Source organism: Sander lucioperca, chromosome 8 (genome assembly GCF_008315115.2).
Source record: "Sander lucioperca isolate FBNREF2018 chromosome 8, SLUC_FBN_1.2, whole genome shotgun sequence".
NCBI lineage: Eukaryota > Metazoa > Chordata > Actinopteri > Perciformes > Percidae > Sander > Sander lucioperca.
This window is the reverse complement of record NC_050180.1, coordinates 33,290,781-33,313,277: the sequence shown is the minus strand read 5'-3', so window position 1 is coordinate 33,313,277 and position 22,497 is coordinate 33,290,781. Positions and strand designations below refer to the sequence as shown.

The following is a 22,497-nucleotide window of genomic DNA, read 5'->3' as shown; positions in this document are numbered from 1 at the left end:
TTGCTTGGATTAGGAAACGCTATCAAAAAACAGGTCCAAAAAAATATTTTTTATCCTGCAGCAAACCCAATATTTGTATCCAGATTGTTAGAACAGTGTTCTGGAAGATGGAAATCCCCTCGGCACAGCACTGAGCGTTGTTAAAAAAAAATAGCCTCTGGGTTTTTCAAACATGCCTTGGTATTTTTTTTTTTTTTTTTTTTTTAGAGAAACCGATAATTACCTCTGTGACTCAAACTCTGGAAATACACGAGAGGCACAAACTGCAAGCGAAGCAACCATCGGCTGCAATACAAACTTCACTGTACTTTTATATATTTGTGCTTTCTTTAGACAATGTGAATTAGAGAATCCTTGTACCCTCCGAGGAGAAATAAGACGCAACACAGAAGAAAATCCTTCAGGTCTGCATATATTTTCAATGGTAACATTCATTCTATCAGAGTTTCAGTAAGGTTTGAAATGTCAGGAAAGAACACTCTAGAAATATCCTGATGGGAGATAAGAAAAGATATGATCGAGGGAAGAGAGACAACGTAGCACTTGATTCTGCGGCGGAGGATGCACTTGGTGCCTTTTCCCTCCAGGGGCCGGTCTCAAATAGATCTTCCTTTAATTCCTTCCATCTACTCTGTCCTCGCTCGCTTCTCAAAACACATCAGAGGAGAGAAACCCAGGCGCTTTCGTTTATCCCTTTTGACAAACACACACAGAAGAGGGGACTGCAGAGGAAACAGAAACAGACATTAAAGTCTTATTCAAATAGAGATGTGAGGATACAGGCATCCTCTTATCTCTGGTGTTGTGTGTGTGTGTGTGTACTCATGCCTGTTAATTAGTAACTTGCGCAGATCAGAGTAAGTAACTCTGGAACTACATTTCCCATTGGGATTATAAGGATTTTGGACAGAAGTGACAGCTGACAGTGCACGCAAAACCACCAAGGGTCAGAAGAAAGAAAGAAAAGAATCAAGGGAATTATTTCTTTTCCTAATTCACTGCAGAGGATTCGCCCCGCTGTGCCAAGAATCACGGTTCACATAGAATGAATGAAAACAAACAAAGGAGGGTCGGGGGGGGGGAAATAAAAATCCAAAAATATATATTTGTTTATATTTATATATATTTATATATTTACGAGGTATGTATCCACAAAAAAAAAAGAAAGAAAACACCCAAAATTTCAAAATAGGCAGTTTTGTTTTCCAAACGTGTCCTTGCTCGCAACGCCTTAAGGAAACGTTATTATTAATAGTAATATTAATTAAAAATAAAACTGGGAAGCTTTGCTGTCCCAACAGCTCTGCTCGTGTCAAACCTCGTAGTCCGCTTCTCTGAGAGCAGAATCTCCGCTATCGGGAGTCCAAAAGCACCAAGAGGGCGCTGGTGTCAGGCTGCCGCCCTCCAACAAAGAAAAATCTAATCACAAAGTCCCAAAACGGAGGAAAAATATGTCACTTCATTGTTGAAAACTACAACAAAAAAAGAATCAAGCAAACCCCTCATAACCGTTGATTTCCTAACAACCACAGTCTCAAGAGTGTCCCAGGCGAGGTTTGGAGTGAGCTAAACTGTTGAGGGGGTGGGTGGGTAGAGTGAAAGGGAGGCCAGCCACAGGTCCGACAGAAAGGTGTCTTTGTGCAACAAAAAAAGCCTCGAGGTTAAAGAAAACCAGAAACAAAAGAACCGATGGCAGGTGTCCTGCCGATGATTGTTAGTGAGGCTGGCAGTAGGGGATCTCTCCCCTCTGTAGTCACGCTAGGTACTGCTGCATCGCCGTCTTCGCCCTGACAGAGAGAAACACAATCAGTCCACCCTGCTCAGCGCTTTTAATACGCGTCTAGTCTCACATTGCCAGACCGTCCTCCACAGCGCTGCAGAGGAGGGTCTGGCTAGTCCGTTTATCTGTGTTTTTTGCCCCCAACGGAGGATTAGGCACTGGTTATGGTCAGGGTTAGGGTTAAGGTTAGGGTTAGGGTTAGGTGCCTTGAAGTCAACGATCGCAGCTCTGCCTTGAAGTCAATTAGGCAATGGTTATGGTTATGGTTAGGGTTAGGTGCCTTAGAGGCAGCGGTCGCAGCGCTGCCTGGAAGGAGCCGTTGGGGGCAAAAAACACCATCGAGCGGCTAGTCCACACAGCATTCCGGGATGGGAGAAAAAAAAACGTGCTCTGGTTTATTGGGATTTCTTTAGACCAATCACAATCGTCTTGGGCGGCGCTAAGCCCCGGACACACTGACGGTGCCTCTGCAAAATAGTCTCGGGAAGGAACTTGTTTCGGTGGAACATGTGTATGTTCAAAAGTTGTTTTAGTCGTGCAACAGAAAACTCAGATTGGACAGATAGTCTAGCTAGCTGTCTGGATTTACCCTGCAGAGATCTGAGGAGCAGTTAACCATAGACAACACAAAGAAAGAGGAAGGTGACGGACATCTGGCTGAAATTAGGGACATCCGGGCGGAATTTACGGCGGCGCCTGAACAATCCGGAAAAGTGTAACGTTACGTCGTCAATATATAGATTAATATGCATCTGATGAGAATTCCGTGTGTTTTATGATTTGCTTCTTTTCTGGCCCACCTGTCACAGAGGTTGGGGTCAGAGGCCTGGGTGAGTTTGTGCAGGATGTCCACAAAGCCCATCTCCCTCAGCTTATCCTGACGCTCCTGAGAACCTGGGAACACGTGATAATAAGCAGAGAGGGGAATCCATTAAATCCAACATCTGACATCTAAAAATCCATTTCCAAAAAAAAAACAAAGGCATTAATGGCTTTGTCGTTTCTTTAAGCATTTAGTGCACCAAAATATGAAGTGTTTTGTAGACAACAGGATTTACTTTTGCGTCTAAAAGAAGTTGAAATTTGTTGAACTTTGACCTGAGCTGTGCTGACCTTTGTGGGAACAATCGCTGTTGACCACTGCTTGAACTGAAAGATGGGACGAAAAACCAATTACTTGTGTGTTTCTGAATTTTTCCATAAGTGTACAATAACATATTGGCATCATATCGAGACCAGACAGGACAGATATTGTTTTTGGTGAAATATCGGCATGCAGATGCAGCTACAAAAAAAACCCCAAAAAAAACCCACTGTTTGACTCTCTGAAACGTAGTCAACTACTGCTAGCAACATTAGCATTGGAGCTAAGGTGGCTCCATGTAGTACAGCGCCACTGGGAGTCCTGGAGGGGTAAATACTGCGCCAACCAACGCAGAACATGCAGCACAAGAACCATGTTTTTTTTTTTTTCTGCTGTAACGTGAGTACGCCTTCAGATCTTCAACGTGTCAACAGAGAAGACAAAACTTCAGCTTTTCTCACATCCCTCTGACCCCTTTCTTTATTCCTCATCCTTTCAACTTGTGTGGTGTGTCCCTTACCGTCCTCCTCATTCCAGATAAGGTTTGAGATGCAGAAGGTGGCAGCGAGCTGGAGTTTGACATTCGAATGGCCCTGCGGGAACCAGCACAAGTTGGGGAAAAATTACAAGGGAGGAAAGTACAGGACAAAAGCACAAGTTACTTGGCCTCAATAAGAAGTCTTACTACTAAAAAAAACTACAAAAAAAAAAGACAACAGTGTAGTTTTCAGTTGGTACGGCATACTGCATGATCTGCTTCCCATGAGAACTCTTGTGTGCATGCTGCAACAACGCCAAACACTTGATCTGATCACAAGGGTGAGCTACAGTAGATGGCTTCACACAAAGTACCATGTAATATTTGATTTTCTGGAGCATGTCGTCATTGGTCATGATGAGTTCCTTGGCTGTGTTGCCGTCGGCGATGTTGGCTAGGATGCACAGCGTCTGACAGATAAGAAAAAGCATCAGTGCTGTTATATGAAGATTTTCTTCTTCGTGACTCTAATTCTAAATTGCCAACTGACTCTCTCTGCCTTGCAGCTCTAAAAAAAAGATTCCACATCACCACTGGACATGCCTAACTAAACATAGACTCTGCAGAATGTTAAAACGACTCTGCTGTAGGATGAACTCTGTATAAAATCCATTTGTAAGCATGAAGCAGAGAGCGCTCACCTGTTCTTTGACCTCTATACTGTGCTCCGCTTCCAGGATGAGCGTCACTGCCTGCATGATCTGCTTCCCATGAGAGCTCATGATCTGGTCAATGTGCTGTCAAGAGGGGAGAGTAAAGCAGGACAGAATCAGTATGCATACTGTATTTAACATTTTTCAAAAAGTTATGCATATTCAGCACATACACGCACGCGCGTCTAATGTCTTAATGTCTACAGAACAGTATCGACGCAAGAAGGCTTCATTTACTGTACATTGAAAGGTACACTATGCGTTCCTGCATGGTTTCGGCTCAATTTCATTTTTGTCTCAAATCGTAGGCGTCTCTCCTTGACCCGCTAGCTGCCTGCCCCCTGAACACACCGTGAAAAAGCCCGGTCTCGGGAGACAATACAGGGGTCGTAAACGTCACACAAACACTAGGGGCACAGGATAGGCACCAAAATACAACAAACCACGTTCCAGCCAATCACCGACAAGATGGTTGGGGGAGGGGGTGGGGGTTAGTGACAGTTAGTCAGTTAAGGGTCTTATAGACTAGACGCAGCCCAAATGTGACGTCATGGGATCGCCGTGACCATTTATACCTGCGCTGGTGCTCGCGACACTAGTTGCAGTCTTCTCCTGAACAGAAGTGGCGCTAATGAGGAAAGGCTACAGACGTTGCTCTTTCTACGGACTAGAAGAAGAAGAAAAAGGTAAACAATGGCAGAACTGGCAGCAGCACTGCCGTCAATGCTTTGATTGGATGAGCTACTTGGTCGGATCAAGCCTTTTATTCACCATAAAAGAGCTCATCTTAACCCAGTAAGTTTACAAGAGAGACTTGCAGTCACTCCGAGAGTCCTGGCATCCGGTTGTCGGCGAACTCGTTCAGGCCTCCCGTTTCCGCTTTGTTGCACGCCGCTGAAACCTGTGGCACGACCTCTGCTCGCACACCATAAATCGGGCGAACCGACAGGATATTACGTCATTTTAACGTCATGATGGCGCGCGCCACCTTGGATGCGTCCAGTATAATTCTCGCTTTAGTCATGACAGTTATGGAAACATGGGGGGAGGGGCGAGCTTGCTCTGTTTTGTTTGGTATTTACTTTGAACGTCAACAGAAGTGACGTCATGCAGGAACGCATAGTGCACTTTTAACACTGCTTCAAGTCTCTTATCTCGTGTGTGTGTGTGTGTGTGTGTGTGTGTGTGTCTCTCTCTCTCTCTCTCTCACTCTCTCACTCACTGGGCGTGTTGACAGCAGGTTGCGCAGCAGACCGAGGGTCTTCATCAGCACGTTGGAGTCGGGGTCTGATAGCAGGCGGAACAACTGTTCTGTACCCAAACTCCGAACGATCTCCACCTTCACCTTCTGCTCTGCCTGGAACGCCATGTTCTTAACACACAAACACACACACACACACACACACGTTTGGTACAAAAAAATCATCTGTCACTGTGCGAAAACGTAAAATGGATCGATGGATCTACTTCATTAATTACTGCAACCTTATAAATATAAAAATTTAACCAAAATTGAACCAACAAGTGTAAAGAGGTATAACATCATCTTACCATCAGAGCCCAGATGCCATTGACCCTCAGAGCAGGACTGTCACTCTGGGTCAGACTGCATAGTAACTCAATCACGCCTGACTCCAGGATGGGCTGCAAGTCAAAAGGAACAAATGGTCTCAATATTAACGTAATGCAATCTGTTTATGTGTGTGGGTGCGTGCGTGTGTGTGTACCTCTTTGCTGGGAGAGAACTCCAGCAGTAGATTGCATAGTGTAGAGGAGGCCATGACCAGGACTTCATCCGGAGCGTTCTGCAACAGCTACATACAACATCTCAGTCAGTACTTTGAATTTGGATTGATGTTATAGCATTATAATAACAACTTTTCTTTATATAGCGCCATTCATGAAACCTAAGGACACGTTACAGAATTACAGTGGCTATACTAAGGGAGGTTGTAGGCTGTGGTAAACAGGTTAAAGGAAAAAAAAACATTAAAGGCTGAGGGCCAGATGTACGTACATTTGTGAACGTAGCGTTATCAGCGCCATGGCCAACCCGCAGAAAGCGCACGCTGTGATACTTCAGCTTACGTCGTATTTACTAAACCTGCAGTTCATCGGGTAATCAGCGCCTTTCTCTGACCACTATACCGTAAATTGCGCTGTAGCAAAGCGTTAAGTACTGGTGCTATGATACGGCTGAGTGCAGACGGCAATATTCCCACTGATGCTATGACTGTTTGAAATGATCCTGATGCCAATATTTGTAATGTAGCGAGGAGTTTAACAACTGCTGGAATGGAATGTGAACGCTGAGTCGGAGATTCAATGTCATCTTTGATTTCTTCCAGTAACTGTAATATTGCATGGCTGCTTGATCTGGAACTGAAAAAGTGTGATCCTTGTGACAAAAATCCTTTCAGCTCGTCTCCTTGGCCGATGTCTTTGTCTTGCTCAGATTACTGCTGCCATTTCAGCAGGAGGCATATGAGAGGAGACCCGCGTCCTGGTTTACACCTGCTTTTAAGAGGCGGAGAATTTTCACCGCAAAATAGAGGCGCGCTTTGATGGGCGGTTTTTGTACATACCACGGAATACATAATTAGGCATACTTTACACTTCCCTTCCCATCTCTTTATGGAAACTCCCACTTTACCCTTCACCCTCCCATGAATGCATATGCACGACACGGAAAAGCGCAATTTGCCATTTTCAGTTCCCGCGACAGGCAGTCTGCGCTTTTACCTCAGTGCGGCCTGTTTGTACACACCTCGCCGTGCTTTTACGCGCACGTTGCGAATGTTATGGTCTTATTGTTGTAATGTTTAGTCTTGTTTAAATGTTCTGTTCTTTTACTTACCGGTAATTTAATTAATCTTGTGTTTTGTTATACGAAAAATAAATATGCTATATGAATAAAGTCAAGTGGAGTATGTGTTTATAAGTATCCAAATACGATGTCTTCATGACTCATTAAAACCCTAATCAGCACGTGGCCGGGTTGGCTCAGTGGGTAGAGCAGGCGCACATATACTGAGAGGCTTATGCCGCGACGCAGAGGTCCAAGATTCAAATCCGACCTGTGACGATTTCCTGCATGTCTTCCCCCTCTCTCTCCCCTTTCTCTACTAGCTGTCCTGTCAAATTAAAGGCGGAAAAAAGCCAAAAAAATAATCTTAAAAATAAATAAATAAATAAATAAAAACCTAATCAGCACTCAGCACTCCACTGACCTTCATGAGGGGCCTCCACACCGCATGGTCATGGAAGCTGGTCCTCAGCTGCTGCACCGACCGCGACAGACTGTGAAGACACCTGGGCAAAAAAAATACAAAAAAATAAGTGAGCGGACAAACAGGGGAGAGTTTAGTCACGTTTTAATAGCATTTTGTCAAAATTTAACCAATTAAAAGTTTGGTTTAATGCATCATCCAGATATGATTTCATCATAAAAATCAACAGAATTTGAATGCCCCCTTTTAATAACATTTTAAAGCTTTAGTGCGTAACTTTTTGACATTAATGAACGTCCGTTACATTCGAGCCATTGCCAAATGAGTTGCTACAAAGCTGATTAAGACTATCAGCTCCACACAGCTCTCTCTGTATTTCTCAGTATGACTATGTTCAGAAGATTGGGGTCGTCTGGTGACTTTCGTGCGCAGAAACTCGAGTGAAGACAATGACCTCTTCTGAAGAGTCCATCATGTTTTTTAATCCTCTGTGTACTGCTTTCTACTAGCAACTGCGTGGAGGGGCGTGGGGGGCGCGGTCACGTAATGCTTGTATCTTGTGGACGCGGCGACAGTTTTGTTGTCATTACTTAGAATTCCTCATGGGGGGGCGACAGAAACGACGCACTATAGCTTTAAACCCATTTTGGTCCTAAATAAGCCTAAAAAGTAAAATGACGGGTGGATACAAAAGGGTTAACTGTGTGTAGAGAAACAGGTACATTATTAAGACCGCGCATTAAAACAATTATACAAATTAAAAAGCAATACTGCCTGTTATCTATCTATAACGGCTTTTGGTGTAATTTAGACATTCAGAGGGGAGACATTACGGCACAGTTAAAGTTTAGTTTAACTATAAAACTTTCATGTCACAAATTAAAATTCATAAAAAAAATGTTTTAAAAGTAACTCAGTGACTCAAATGGATTATCAAAATAGTTCCAGATTAATGTAATAGTTGACAACTAATCAATTCTTTGATTCATCTTTGCAGCTCTAGACTAGAGGGAGTTTAAGCTCAGATGTCAGGGTGGGGCGCGGGTGACTCGCTCAGAAGTTTGCACCGTACCTTACGGCCGCCAAACGGACTTTAATGCTGGATTCTGATAGGCCACTGACTATCCGGTCCATCATGTTCTCTGTCTCTGTGATCTGAGGACCAAAAGAAAAAGAAAGGAGGGAGGGATTAGAATATAATTATGTATGTGCACTATTATATATGCAAACAGAAATACACCCAAGGAGGAAAGGTCACCTTTTTGCGGATGTCCTCGTCGTTGGAGCCTAGTGAGGCGTAAAGTTTGAAAGCTGCTTGTCTCAGCTCGTGTGCATGCTTCAGGTCATGGTCCAGCTGCAGATGTCAGAGTGGACAGACAGACAGTCAACTGGGGGCATAATGTCAACGAGTGGCACAACTCTCTATAAAAAGGATATCTTTTAAGTTCATAGAAGAGTCAAACATTTTTAAAGGCTTCTTTTCTACTTCCTAATAATAAATGTTTGCTATATAAAAAATTTAAAAAACACATTCATAATTAGACTCACTTATTAGTTGCTGTAAAACAAAAAAGGTACATTCAGACACACTCAGGATAATTGGGTCATAGCTGATTACAGCAGCATACACTGGCCAAAGTGCTGTCTGGAAGCCTGAGCAAAATAATCTATTCTGATGAAAAAATAGCCTTTTAATTGTCCTTATTAAGAAAAGTAATTGTGATTATGATGATTAGCTGTGCTAGCGACATGGCTCGAGGGCACTTCCTGTACTTTGGGTATAGTGCTAATTAGCAAAAGTTTGCATGCTAACACGCTAAACTAAGACGGTGAACATGGTAAACATCCTACCTGCTAAACAGCAGCATGTTAGTATTGCCATTGAGAGCATGTTAGCATGCTGACGTTAGCATTTAGCTCAAAGCACAGCCTCAATGTTGCTAGCATGGCTGGGAGTGTAAGAATACAACCCTTACACCTGGCAAACACCTGCCCTTCTCATCTATGGATGTATAATAACAACCGTATACAGCGTTCCTATGAGAGTTGTTCAGTGAAAAAGGCCAAAAATGACCCGGACGTTTGGGGTGCGAATTTACGAATCCTACTATGGCCACGCCAAGACCCGCCCTTCAATAGCACTTATTGGCCAGGCGTCCATGCTTACGCAAGGTAACGTAACCCCATTTGTACAGGTCCTATCTCCTGACCAATCGGCTATCCTAACCTTAACCACTCGAGGTCGAATGCCTAACCCCAACCAATCGAGCTGCTTCGTAGGGCGGGTCCTGGCGTGGCCATAGTGGGATTCGTACATTTGCGATCGGGGCTGCTTCCGCACTGTGAGGCCCATAGAGCAGGCGCACTAGAGACCTCCGCTTTAGGTCACATACAAATATTTAAATCATGCATCTCTACTAGACTTTCCAAATGTTATCGGAACCGAATGGATCAAATTCTGATAGTAAAACGAGTTATTTCGTGGGGGTTGTGACGCTCACAGACGTCTCTTTTGCCGTGTAAGACTATGGGAGAGAGTCTTTTTGGGCCAGAGGGGAATCACATGACGGATCGGGAGTTGGAATTCCACTGTTTGGCTGCTATGTTTGATTTGCTTCAAAGCCCGGCACACTTCCTGGGGGCCTGTTCTAATCCCATGAAAAGTGCCCGCTCAGGCCCACTGACCCACCCTCTTGATGTCCGTGATGGCAGACACAGAGCTGGGGTATTTGAAGTAGTCGGCCAGCATGGCCACCAGGTGGTCGGTGGTGCTGGCGATCCTCTGCAGCTCCACGTCGGGCTCCATCAGGTAGGCCAGCGTCTCTGCACCCTCCACCCTCTCCTCAAGCAAATGCTCTTTACTGCACATCCGCACGAGGCACGGCAGGGTCTGGACGGAAAAACAGGACGTCACGTGCACAGTGAGTAAGGAAGTGCCACTGGAACCCCAGAAGGGGCATGGTCTGTCTTGACATGTCTTGGAGGGTGATATTTATGCATATTATGACTTTGCTAGTGGTACCGTTGTTCTGTGTATATGCTATACTGTCATGTAATTTGCTTTCTGTTTTTTTTTTGTGTGTGACTCTTATAGTATAACAGATGTTAGGAGAGAAACTTTGTTGTGGGTTGGGTCAGAGGGAGGGGGGGCTTGTTAAACAGAAGTTTTATCATAAAACAAATAAAAAACGTGCCACTGATATAATAGAGGTGCAGTTGCAGAGGTCTCAGAAAAGGCTGACCTTTAGGACTACGCAGCTGTCGTCTGTCCTGATGGCCCCCGCTCGACACATGTACGTTAGACTGGGACAGAAGGGGGAGAGGAGAGGACGTTTAAGGGAAAAGTATACAGGAAATACAGTCATTTATTATTAATTCATATCAATTTATGCCGCTCACCATTTGGCCGCCGTTAGCTGCATTTCAATGGGTTGATCCCTTTGCATCATTCTGACAAATACCTGAGAGAGCAGCTCGCCATCCACCAGCACTGGCAACAAAAACATAGATAAACCGGAGTTTAAAAGTGAAGCTCATAAGAGGAGAAGAGAAGAGAAGAGAAAAGTCTTGCACTGCCAGACCTTTCTCCACAGCGCTGTGGAGTAAGGTCTGGCTACACCACAGATACATTCTTGGATAGGAGAAAAAAACTCTAGGTTGTTTGCATTTCTTTAAACCAATCACAATGGTCTTGGGCGGTGCTAAACTCCAGACGCAGCGACGGTGGCTCTGCTAAATAGTCTCGGGAAGGAACTTCTTTTGCTGGGACATTTGCACCTCCGCAAATGAAAACGCCACATACAATATTAAATGAAGTTAACTGGTCACACAATACAGTAACGTGAGCTACAGTGCTAAGCATAAGTGAATACACCCATGCTAAAGTTGATTAAAAAGAGGAATAAAAAAAATCATCTTTTGCCTTAATTAAAAAAACTAGGAAAAATCCAACCTTTAAGGACATCAATTTCTTTATGAATGAATAATGTATCGTAAATAAATAAATGTTCTCTCTTAAAATACAGGGGGCATAAGTAAGTACACCCCTATGTTAAATTCCCATAGAGGCAGGCAGATTTTTATTTTTAAAGGCCAGTTATTTCATGGATCCAGGATACTATGCATCCTGATAAAGTTCCCTTGGCCTTTGGAATTAAAATAGCCCCACATCATCACATACCCTTCACCATACCTAGAGACTGGCATGGGGTACTTTCCATAGGATCATCTCTCAATGCAAATAACCAGCTATTAGGCTAACTGACATAAAACCATGCCAATCTCTAGGTATGGTGAAGGGGATGTGATGATGTGGGGCTATTTTAATTCCAAAGGCCAAGGGAACTTTATCAGGATGCATAGTATCCTGGATTTTTTTAATTAAGGCATTAAGATCAATTTCCAAAAGACGATTTTTTTTATTCCTCTTTTTAGTCAACTTTAGCATGGGTGTAGTCACTTATGCTTAGCACTGAATTTAAAGTATCTGGATACATGGTTAAACATCATTGGCTCTTACCAGTGTATCACCATGTGTACTTCGTCCACAATAATCCCACCAATCAGTCCCAAAGTTAGATAGTAAATGCCGTAAACATACAGTATTCTTTGTAAATCTTTACAATCATTCCCCGAAAGAACCCAAGCAGGCTTGCCTTGTTGCACAATCTAAATAGTCTTCAAAACTTGCCATTTTCAGCGTGTAGCTTACTAGCTCAAAGTTTGTTGTCGTTTCCCGTAGCCAACAGGGATTTTGACAACGGCAAAACACAGAGAGCTGACAACTTGCGCGTGAGCTACACAGAGGATGTCAGGCTATCCTGGAAATGTACCGTTGATCCAGACTAAAAGAAAAGAGACTCACCATTCACCAGTGTCATGGAGACCTGAGTGTTCTCATAGGCCAGGACTGAGAAACACTTTAACGCCTGCATCCGGACCTGGAGAGGCAACGAGGTCGGAAGGAGAGAATGATATACAGAGGTAATTGTGTGTGAAAGGTCGTATCATGCAATTTGGATAAGAAATGCAGTCACAGAGAGACAACCGAATACCTTATAAGAGGGTGAGATAAGTAGAGGGGCAATGTTCTGGATGGCGCCGTGGTTGAAAAGAACCGTCTGGTGCTCTGGGGTCTGGAGACAACAAACCCCATCAACAATGAATCTTCGTCTGGCTACAAGTGTGACGGACTCCGCTGTGTTTGCGTGTGAACAAATACCAACAAATACCTTACAACAGTGGGAGAAGATCTGTGTGATGTACTCCTGGGTTCTCTGTGAGCGGCTCAGTAGAGACATTAGATGGGGAATCACAGTGGGGTCCTAAAAACAAACAAAAAACATCACCAAATATCATTTAAAAATGAGAATTGTTAGAATTGGCCTTGTCCTTGCTATAGAGCTCAACAGTTTGGTTACGGAAGTGGAAAACCCCGTTCATTTTCTCCATAAGGATTTTGATTATCAGCACTAATGTCTAAAGGTAAGGACACACAGAGCCGACGGCAAACGTCAGCAGAAAAGGCAGTCGGACTGATCAGTCTCCCCGAGTTGGTCAAAAAGTGCCTCAGAACACACCAAAGAGACGAGACGTAGTATGTCTCCATAACAGCAGGCGGCGCTAATCTGTATTGTCGCCCAAAAATGAAAACCGGCAGCTGATTGGACGAACGCGTCACGTGGGTCTGGTTTCTCTGGAAATTCAAAGCCAGACTGTCATGGCGGCTCGTTCAGAATACGATCTCATATTGTACTAAAATAGTTCACCGAAACGTGTTTCTGAAAACATTTTAAGAGAGAAATGGGCCGTGCAGTTGTTGAATCTGTCTTCATTTCAGATCAACAAAGGTCAGTTTAAAAGATTTGTCAGATTTTGAGAGACTCTAGTCACGCTCATTCTGCTCCCCGTTTCCGGGTTAGCGCTCCACCAATCAGATGGGTCATTTGAGTCCGACTGCCGGCAGTGCCCGCCTTCCAATTATACATGTCAAATCGGCCAAAATGAAGGACGACGGCACAGAACACACCGAACGGACTCGAGTCACTGACCTCGCCAGACTGTCCAACGGCCGATTATCGGCTGTGTGTGTCTGGGCCTTTAACCATTCAAGGTGGACCGAACACAAGCTACGAGGTTGTGAAACAAAGGTTTATGTCCCTGTAGAAGCCACAAGTCTGTATAACATTAACCGTGTTTTATTTGCGATGTCATAGAGAAGTACTACACTACCCACAATCCCAAGCGTAACAGCAACGTCTCCGATTGGTGGAGCTCGTTGTTACCACAGAAATGTGTACCGCACCTGCAAACCTGTGACGGCTAGTGAGTTGCTACCACTGAAGTCTATGATTGCACACAGTCTTGTACCTTTGCCTTTTTTTTGCCATTATCAAAATGCTTTATGGTGACAAATTATCTCGTAGCTCGTAGGCTTGGTTCAGGCTTAAAATTCTTTATATAAACATTTTCTGAAACATCAATGGAGATGTCGAATAGGGAGAAAATCACTTCTGGAACCAGAGCTGTTCAAAAACTGAACGGTCCACTGTTGAACTCTATGCCATACAATTAGAGGAACCTGATAATGTCTGTATGCAGAGACAGAATGTGTATTTGTATGTATATATTTATATACTGTAGCTGGCAAAATGTGTACAAGACAACTTACCGTATAGAGCAGCTGCACAGGGGTGACGGGACTGATGAAAACCGTTCTGAGACATCGAAGACACACTTCAATGAAGATCAGTTCCGGACACAGGAGACCTGCAAGCACAAAACACAGGTGTTGCATTAGGTCTGTGTCTCAGCAAAGATAGTGTCCGCAGTAAGTATTTGCATGTGCATGTGTATGTGTGTGTGTGTGTGTGTGTGCCCTAACCTTGAAGAAGGGCAGGGATGATGTGACAGTCCACCAGGGACTTGATGTTGTTCTCTGTGCCCATTGCGAGGCTGCCCAGCACCACGGCACACTCGGTCCGCAGCTCCAGACTGGACGAGCTCTGCTGAAGCAGGTATAGTAACCTGGAACCATTGAATAAACACACACACACACACACACACACACACACACACACACACACACACACACACACACACACACACACACACACACACACACACACACACACACACGTTTACTGTAGCGGGTGCTAAATCAGTGGTTCCAAACCTTTTTGGTCTGAGGTACCCCCATAGCCCTGTCAGATAAAACTTTAGTCTATATCGACGTTTCATTTCCGGGATTGTTCAGGTGCCGCCGGAAATTCCGCTGGATGTCCCCCTTTTTCGGCCGGATGTCCGTTACCTTCCGCTTTCTTTGTGTGTTCTAACCTCCGGTGGATTTCTGAGGACTATGGTTAACTGCTCCTCAGATCTCTGCAGGGTAAATCCAGACAGCTAGCTAGACTATCTGACCAATCTGAGTTTTCTGTTACACGACTAAAACTACTTTTGAACGTACACGTTCCACCAAAACAAGTTCCTTCCTGAGGCTATTTTGAAGAGGCACCGTTATTGCATTCAGTGCAGTGTTTTTCTCCCATCCCAGAATGTTGTGTGGACTAGCCAGACCCTCCTCCGCAGCACTGTGGAGGAAGGTCTGGCAATGCGAGACTAGATGAACTCACGTACCCAGTCATCGATTCCCACTGTATGTTCCAAATGTATAACTAATTTATATAATGCCAGGATCAGACTACACACTTTCAGCCAGATTTTGACCCGACAGACATGTCGCAGACAAACGTTCAGCGAGGTGCTTGATTATGAGGGTCAGGACCGACTAAGGAGCATCTTTACCTCTTGTAGTGTGACATAATAGGCTTGTTCGAGATGAGCTGCGACTCGCCTGTAAAGCGGACAAGAGCAGGCAGCAGCAGCCGAGGGCGGTGACAAAAATCCGCTGTCAAGTCGGACATTTTCCAGCAGCCTTCAGGCTGAACAGGAAGGTTAGGTCCGATTCAGATTTAATAAAATGTTATCAGACCCATATATCAGCTCCTACACAGTCTCCAGTTGTTTTTATTATGACAGAGTAGCTGTCAAAATGCTCTACATGCGATCTGTTGCTGATGTTAATAACCAACAGACTGTAGAGGATCTGTAATCTGAACAGATTTAGTCTCTCTGACTTCTAAACGTAACTATCAGCCACACAACATGTGGTTTGTACAGAATAAGCCTTTAAATCAGACAAATAGTTAAAATCCCTCAGATTCAAAAACAATAAAAAGTGTACATAAAATGTCATCATGTTGAGTCGATTCTGAACCAATCAGCTGTTAGATCAGCTGAGAGGCAGGCGTTTCCCAGCATGCCCTGGGTCCACCTGGGTCTAGCAGTCGGTGAAAAGCAACTGCGCTGCCTGCGTCTCAGAACTGCGGCCACCTTGGTCTCGTGAGGTTATTGTTGCCCACGTGTGCATGACGTCAGAGCGAGTCGGGATCAAGTCGGACACAAATCTAACCGGCATGCATTGGGCGGCGATCACCGGTGATCGATTCTGCGCAGACCTGGCTCCTCTCGAACGAGCCGAATTAAAGATTAGCGATCCAACGTCTGGGACGCTTCATGACCCCCACGCAGAAAGTCTAGCACGTCGGAATCTTTTGTCTTTTTCTGGTTAATTTTTTTTCATACAATCGAACTGTCAATGTTGAGGTGGTTTTGGTCAGCCATCGTACTACTACTACTAGCCTTCTAGTTCTACTTGGGAGTAAAGATGAAGGTTTCAACCATGTATCCATTAACCTGACTTTTATCTAACTATTTCAACCGATTCTCCTTTGACTTGTAGCGAATCATTTGAACTGTTAAGTCATTACTTTTAGCTACCCGTTTAAACTTCTGTGCTCGCTCGCCTACTAGTTTTCACGCACTCTTACATAACTGCACCACGTAGTGTTTAGGTGTTAACAGTTCAATTAATGTAAATATATGGATTAATTCTTCCAATCAAATCATAATTTCAATTTTTTTCATATGACGTACTCCCCTGGCAACTGCAGAAGTAACCCCTGGTGTACAAGTACCCCTGGTTGGGAATCACTGTGCTAAATAACCTGTTAATGATGCTAGTAAGTTAAACATTTAAACCTGGACAGTTCTGCTGTATTTCTACTCCAGTTCATATTGTGACATTGTATTTTTTTGTGTCTGTCTGAACAAAAGCATGTTATGTTAGACCAGTGTCATGTCTGCATCTTGAGCGTACTTGAATGAAAAATGTGTTAATGGTCAGAAAGACAAAGTGGGAAGAAGTGGAAGTGGAAATGTGTGCAGAGACCAACCTCGGCACAGCTCCGAGGACGATCAGATTGGCCTTTTGCTTGTTGTTTCCTATGACGGCATTCTTCATGTCACTGAGAAGTCACACACACACACACACACACAATGATTTAAGGCAATGCGACAAACAGTAAAAAAAGTTGATCGCTTTAGATTACAGCACACAACATACAGCATAATTCTTCCCAATTAAATTGTAATTTTTGTGTTCCAGTAAAGCACATACTGATACATACGTGTAGGTACAAGGGAACAAGATGTGTAGAAAAGGAATAAGGGGGTTACAATCTGGGAACTTAAAAGTCATTTTTATTGTAGGTGTTTTTTTTAACTACTATTCTAATATTACAGGGTACAGTATGTCCTACTGGGTTATAATCTGGGGTTTGCGTTACCCAACTTCACACCTTGTACCTACATTTATGTATCGATACGTACTGTACTGGTGCGCCACACGAAACAAATGACACTGCGAATTGGGAGTAATTACACCGCAGGCCGTGATCTAAACTGTTACTGTTGCTATACTTCTTTAGCAGGACAGAAGAAAAAATTAACTGTTATTCTAAAAACAATAGCAAACGTACTGCAGCAGAGGACATCGGCCCGGCCGATGTTTCCCGCCACTATCCTCGGGCTGGGCCGGGCCGGGCCGGGCCTTTGATCAAGCATTTGTGTTTTTTTAATCATTACTTTATTAGCCTAATTGGGTGGGGAGAAAGCTATGCCTCTCCAGCTTCTCCCGTAGCTCTGGGTGTATGTCGTGCACTGACTTGAGTGTGAGTGTGAGTGAGTGAGTAAACTGTGCTACATCGTGTCTCCCTCATCTGTAGCACTGTCTTCAATAATTGCGCAACCACGAGTCCTTTAGCAGCAGATATGGTCTCTCCTATACCCGGCGCGTTGTTGGCCAACGCGTAGGCATGCAGACCGTGGCGAAGGACAGTATTAAAGTCTCCTATATCGGGCTCAGGCTCATAATTCCAGTTAATGTGTCGGGCCGGGCCGGGCTCGGGTAGGGTCGGGCTGATTTTTTGGGCCCGTTTTTGAGCAGTTATAAAGACAGCAGGCAGACAGAGGTAATTTCCAAGTTGAAACAGAGAAGCTTTACATCAAGGAAATGTCCCACATATTGTTGAAGGAGACCAAATGCGCCAGTTAATTTCCTTGCACCACATTTTGTTTTGTCCATGCAGCATTCCCTCTCCTCTGCAGGAAGCCCCCAGATGATATCATATAGCGGGTGAGTGAGGCTGGATGGAAAAGTACAGCTGTAGCAGGCAGTCAAGTCGGTCAGGTGCTCGGCTGGCTAGTGGAGCGCTACAAGCCGTAACCAGAGCTAGTCGCTCCAGAAGTTAAAAATAACGATGAAATAGTCCGATTCCAGGTCACCGCGTTGAAAACAGAGAGCGAGAGAGTGACGAAGTCACAGTGGTGAGTGAGATGCGTTTTGAAATAGATCGTCACATGAAAGCCTGTGCATGTAAACACAGAGGTCATGCTAAATCAACCGACACGATTCAGCACAGGAACTTTATTAGCGTTTAAAAAAAGGGGGGAAAAAAAGGGAAAAGACACTGGCTGAATAAAGTCAGCACTCTTTCAGTCTGCAATACCTACTCTTCAAAATGTACTCAACCACGTGAAAGGACGGGCTGTCATTTACTGCCGCCTGCATCAGGGAAGAAGACAATACATATACATACATACATACATATATTCATACATATATATGCGCCGCTGGACTTACATGACTCCTTGCAGCACTTTCTGTGGGTCGGGGTCGAACAGTCGGTCAACATAATGGCGACTAGTGGCAGTAACTTCCTGCGCGGGGACAAATATATAAGAGACATTAGTGACAAAATTCACTGGCATACACAATTTGCAGCTGAGGCTACTTTACTAGAAAGTTTAAGAGATTGTATCTTGCTTAGTCTCTCTCTCTCTCTCTCTAGAAAATAATAAATATAGTGTACAGATTTTAACATACTTAATGACCTTTCAACCATTTCATTCAGATCAATTTAACAACAGACTAAAGTTGCACAATCACATTTACTGTATTTCTGGAAAAATAGTAAACATTTAAATAACTCTTACAAAAACCACATTTAAAATTTCAAATTAAAACACAATTTTAAAGGTTTGATTTTTTTGATCATTTAAATAAAAACAAAATCATGATTAGACCCAGAGTCATGCACACTGACACATACAGCAGCATCCATAGCAGGGCCCTTTGAAAGCTGACCAGCGGCCGCATGATGTGACACCAGAAAACTTTGTTTATAACAGCTTCAGCCAGAACTTTCCACGTGTCCCTAGACGAGCAAACCTCGCCCACAACACGCTGCTACTACTGGCTTCTGGTGCCTGCACGCTGCTGAATGCACACATCAAAGGGGGCTTGAGCATCTGCCCTTTTTCTTCCTCAAGAGAAAGTACCCTTTTTCTTAGGAGCTTTTTATATATATATATATATATATATATATATATATTCCTGTTTGCACATAGCCTTCCTGTCAAACATATGTATTTATTGACTAAAAAAATCAAAATATCCAGTCGGGAGATCTTTGTTGAGTTCCAATAAAATAAATTAGTAAGGAAGTCAGAGTTGTGTTAATATATTTAACGTTTTGTTTAAAAAAAAAAAAAAAAAAAATCTTTAAATAAATGAATTTATATATTCCACAACACATTTATTTATTGAATAAAAAAAACGAAATGTCTGGTCAGGAGATTAGACTTTGTTGAGTTCCGATTAAAATAAATTGGTAAGGAAGAGTTGTATTAATCTATTTAACGTTTTGTTATTGTAATTGTTTGTTGTTATTATTATTATTATTATTATAATAAGAAGTGCCTTTTTTCACTTGAGCCCCTGCCCCCATAATGTCTGTGCATGTCCCTCCTTGCATAAACCTGTCTTTGATAGACAGTCATTATATTCTGGTTTAAATGTTTATCGCATACAAATAACAACGGAGCTGCTTATGTTCAAAGGCTTAATAAAATATAAACTACCATAATATCTTAGCGGACCAGTTTCTAATTCACAAAGAAAATCACACTGGGATTTATTTTATTTTTTTTACTTTGAGTGTAAATAAGGTGCCAGAGTGCATTAAAAAAAGCATAATATGCTATTCATTCTGTCCCTGGTAGGAGCAGTTTATGCTTATGGTTTAGGTTTATGAATCTTTCCAACATTTGAGTGACAGCATAACAGAAGAGGTAGCAGCTATGTTTAAGGTTGTATAAACTAGGGATGTACCGATCCAACTTTTTCAGTCCCGATACCGAAACCGATGCCAGGGCTTTGTGTATCTGTAGATACCCGATACAGATCCGATACCATTGTTGAATTAATAATACACTGTATACCTTCCTTCTACCATGTGGAAGAGACTGAAGGCACCAGACCTTCCTAACTAAACATTACTTTCCTAACTAAGACAAAATAACACGTTCGACAGAGGGGGAAAAAAACTAACAAAACTGGATTGGCCCGTGGATCTGTTAATTTTTCCGATCCCCGATCCCGCTATTTCGTCAATATCGGGACCGATATCCAATCTTAATATTGGATCGGTGCACCTCTAGTATAAACTCTTTCATGTAACCAAAGCATTCACAACTAAAATGCAGTTGCAGCTATTAAATGCAGTAAAATATCTGATGTATCGCTTATATAGACCTAGTGTAAGACCTTGTGCTTAGTTAATTTAGTTAAACATTTAAAGTGCTCATATTATGCTTTTTCCCCTTTCTTTTTTGTGTATGTTATAGGTTTACAAAGTGAAAAAGCCCAAAGTCCACCCCAAAGGGACTTACCATCTCCAACAGAAAACACTGTTCACAAACTGCTCCAAACAGCTCTATTGTAGTCCAGCCTTTACTTCAGAGACAAACGTGGTCACTTTGTAACACACGTTATAATGCTCACCTAGCTGCTAGCATGGCACGCCCTCATACTCTGCTTCTGACTGGCTAGTAGTCCTTACCTAGGTACTATCAGGGCACGCCCTCATACTCTGATTTCTGACTGGCTAGTAGTCCTTACCTAGCTACTGTCAGGGCACGCCCTCATACTCTGCTTCTGACTGGCTAGTAGTCCTTACCTAGCTACTGTCAGGGCACGCCCTCATACTCTGCTTCTGACTGGCTAGTAGTCCTTACCTAGGTACTGATCATGTGCGACTCCCAACAAAGATGGAACAGAAGTGAGATGTCTCACTCTGTAGCTAAAACAGAGAGCTCAACACACAGGGTGAAAAGAGGAGCTGCAGCAATGTGCAGTACAACTAAAATATGGTGTTTTTTTGAAAATTAAACCATGTAAACCTATTCTGGTACAACTTCTAAATACAATTATGAACCTGAAAATGAGCATAATATGAGCACTTTAAACGAAAGATGAGTTATAGGCCTTTTAATATTTATTCATTTTATCTGATAAATATGAATGTTTATGTATTGTCATTTTGCAATAGTGGCCCCCAGGCAAAGCAGGCTGAGTCTCATTTCTGCATGTACCTCACGTGGGGACGTTTCACTATTGCAATTCTGACATAGACTGTAAAAATGAGAGTATGCTCGTTCTAACTACCTATTTAACGTTAACTTTAGCCAAGTTACGCATGATAACCATTGTCTAATTTCGCCGACTTTACCCTTATAACACATCCATGGACTTTATGAGTCGTTGTTCCGACTTAAGGGGGCATTCACGTGATTTTTTTCTCAGTCGAAAACTCATTCTTCCGATTATCCAGGTACCACATGAATTCGGCATAACCGTATGCTAGTGGTTAGCCAACGTTTAAAATAACGTTAGCTAGCTTAGAAACGTTAAGTTCGCTATTGTTATTAGCAAGCTGCAATGATTACGGGCAAATCATATCGATGGTTACAATTTAAAAAAAATATCCTGCAATTTATGTTACATTGCGGAATATTTCAAAAGTGTTTGGAGCAGTGGTGACAGCACTCTCACTCTTAGCAGTTAGCTAGCTGCAAACTCATTCCGAGGGACACAGTCAGGTTCGTTTGATTTAGTTTCCATAATACACCGACGGGGTAAACGGACACAGTAATAGCGTGCATCCCTTCACATGTTCAGAACGTCCCCGCCCGTCCGGGCGAGGTCAGGATCAAAACTATTCTCATCATCAGCTACGTAGGCGGACCACTACGCCAAAGAAAAACAAATCCTAGGATGGCCAAGCCTTGACCCGCCCTACTCTCCATCTGATTGGCTAGCACTCGCTGCCTGCTCTGGTTGGGTTGGTTAGGTTTAGGTAAGAGGAGAAAGATTGGTTAGGGTTAGAGTGCGAATGTCAGGGTAAGCCAATCAGAGGCAGAGAAAGGCATAGTAGGGCGGGACGTGCCTTCGCCATCCTGGGAAAGAATACTCGCGACCGCTACAGCAGCTACATGTTACAAAGCCTTTAACTTAGCTTGTAGGCTAGCAGAAGACATCATAGTTTGACTTCCAGCTTCTTCATATGACTGATCAGACGATACTAACCACGCACTGTTGGAGTGAGCATACTGTTAATCTGACAATGCTATTTGAAATTATGAAAGTGTCACTCACAGACAGCACACTGATGCGGAGAGGGGCCTCCAACAAGCACGCCATCTCTCTTCCCCCGATCGAGCGCCCCAATCGGCGCAGCACTTTGCAGGCACTCCGCCCCCCAGAGCAGCTGTGAGCGGCTTTTAAAAAAGTAACTGACGGCAAGTCCACTCCACTCCTCGCTAGCGTTAGAATAAAAACAGCTAACTATATTCCTTTGTGGGCTCGGTTGTAAACATGAGCAAGCAGATATACAACAACAAAACAACACCGCTAACTTGGCGAGCGTCTGTCAATGAAGTAAATGTTGTTTATAAATGTGACGTAGGAGATG

At 43.4% G+C, this 22,497-nt stretch overlaps 1 protein-coding gene across 3 annotated transcripts; it reads right to left on the bottom strand.

Moving 5' to 3' along the window:
* Positions 1-207: 207 nt before the first annotated feature.
* On the bottom strand, positions 208-22,486 carry armc8 (armadillo repeat containing 8). 3 transcript variants are annotated; one of them, XM_031300856.2, is made up of 23 exons: positions 22,182-22,486; positions 18,327-18,403; positions 16,579-16,650; positions 14,169-14,311; positions 13,956-14,053; positions 12,517-12,609; positions 12,340-12,420; positions 12,150-12,225; positions 10,685-10,775; positions 10,528-10,588; positions 9,975-10,175; positions 8,544-8,639; positions 8,358-8,440; positions 7,286-7,367; positions 5,783-5,869; positions 5,607-5,699; positions 5,278-5,427; positions 4,044-4,139; positions 3,717-3,812; positions 3,385-3,457; positions 2,894-2,929; positions 2,581-2,674; positions 208-1,787 (listed from the first exon to the last, which is right to left on the bottom strand). In XM_031300856.2, the coding sequence occupies exons 1-23, from the start codon at positions 22,224-22,226 to the stop codon at positions 1,754-1,756; spliced, it is 2,058 nt and encodes a 685-aa protein (XP_031156716.1). In that variant the 5' UTR covers positions 22,227-22,486; the 3' UTR covers positions 208-1,753. The 3 variants fall into 3 exon arrangements, with proteins under 3 accessions (XP_031156716.1, XP_031156721.1, XP_031156731.1); XM_031300861.2 differs by lacking the exon at positions 22,182-22,486 and adding an exon at positions 18,796-18,814; XM_031300871.2 differs by lacking the exon at positions 2,894-2,929.
* Positions 22,487-22,497: the final 11 nt, after the last annotated feature.

Bases quoted from the DNA above. Each gene is read 5' to 3' on its own strand.
- armc8 (XM_031300856.2), bottom strand. From the start codon at position 22,226: ATGGCGTGCTTGTTGGAGGCCCCTCTCCGCATCAGTGTGCTGTCT. The intron at 12,421-12,516 runs GTATTTGTTGGT...TGTTGTCTCCAG, and splicing joins TCTTCTCCCACTGTTGTAAG to ACCCCAGAGCACCAGACGGT. The intron at 10,776-12,149 runs GTGAGTCTCTTT...TTTTGTTGCCAG, and splicing joins CTCCATGACACTGGTGAATG to TGCTGGTGGATGGCGAGCTG.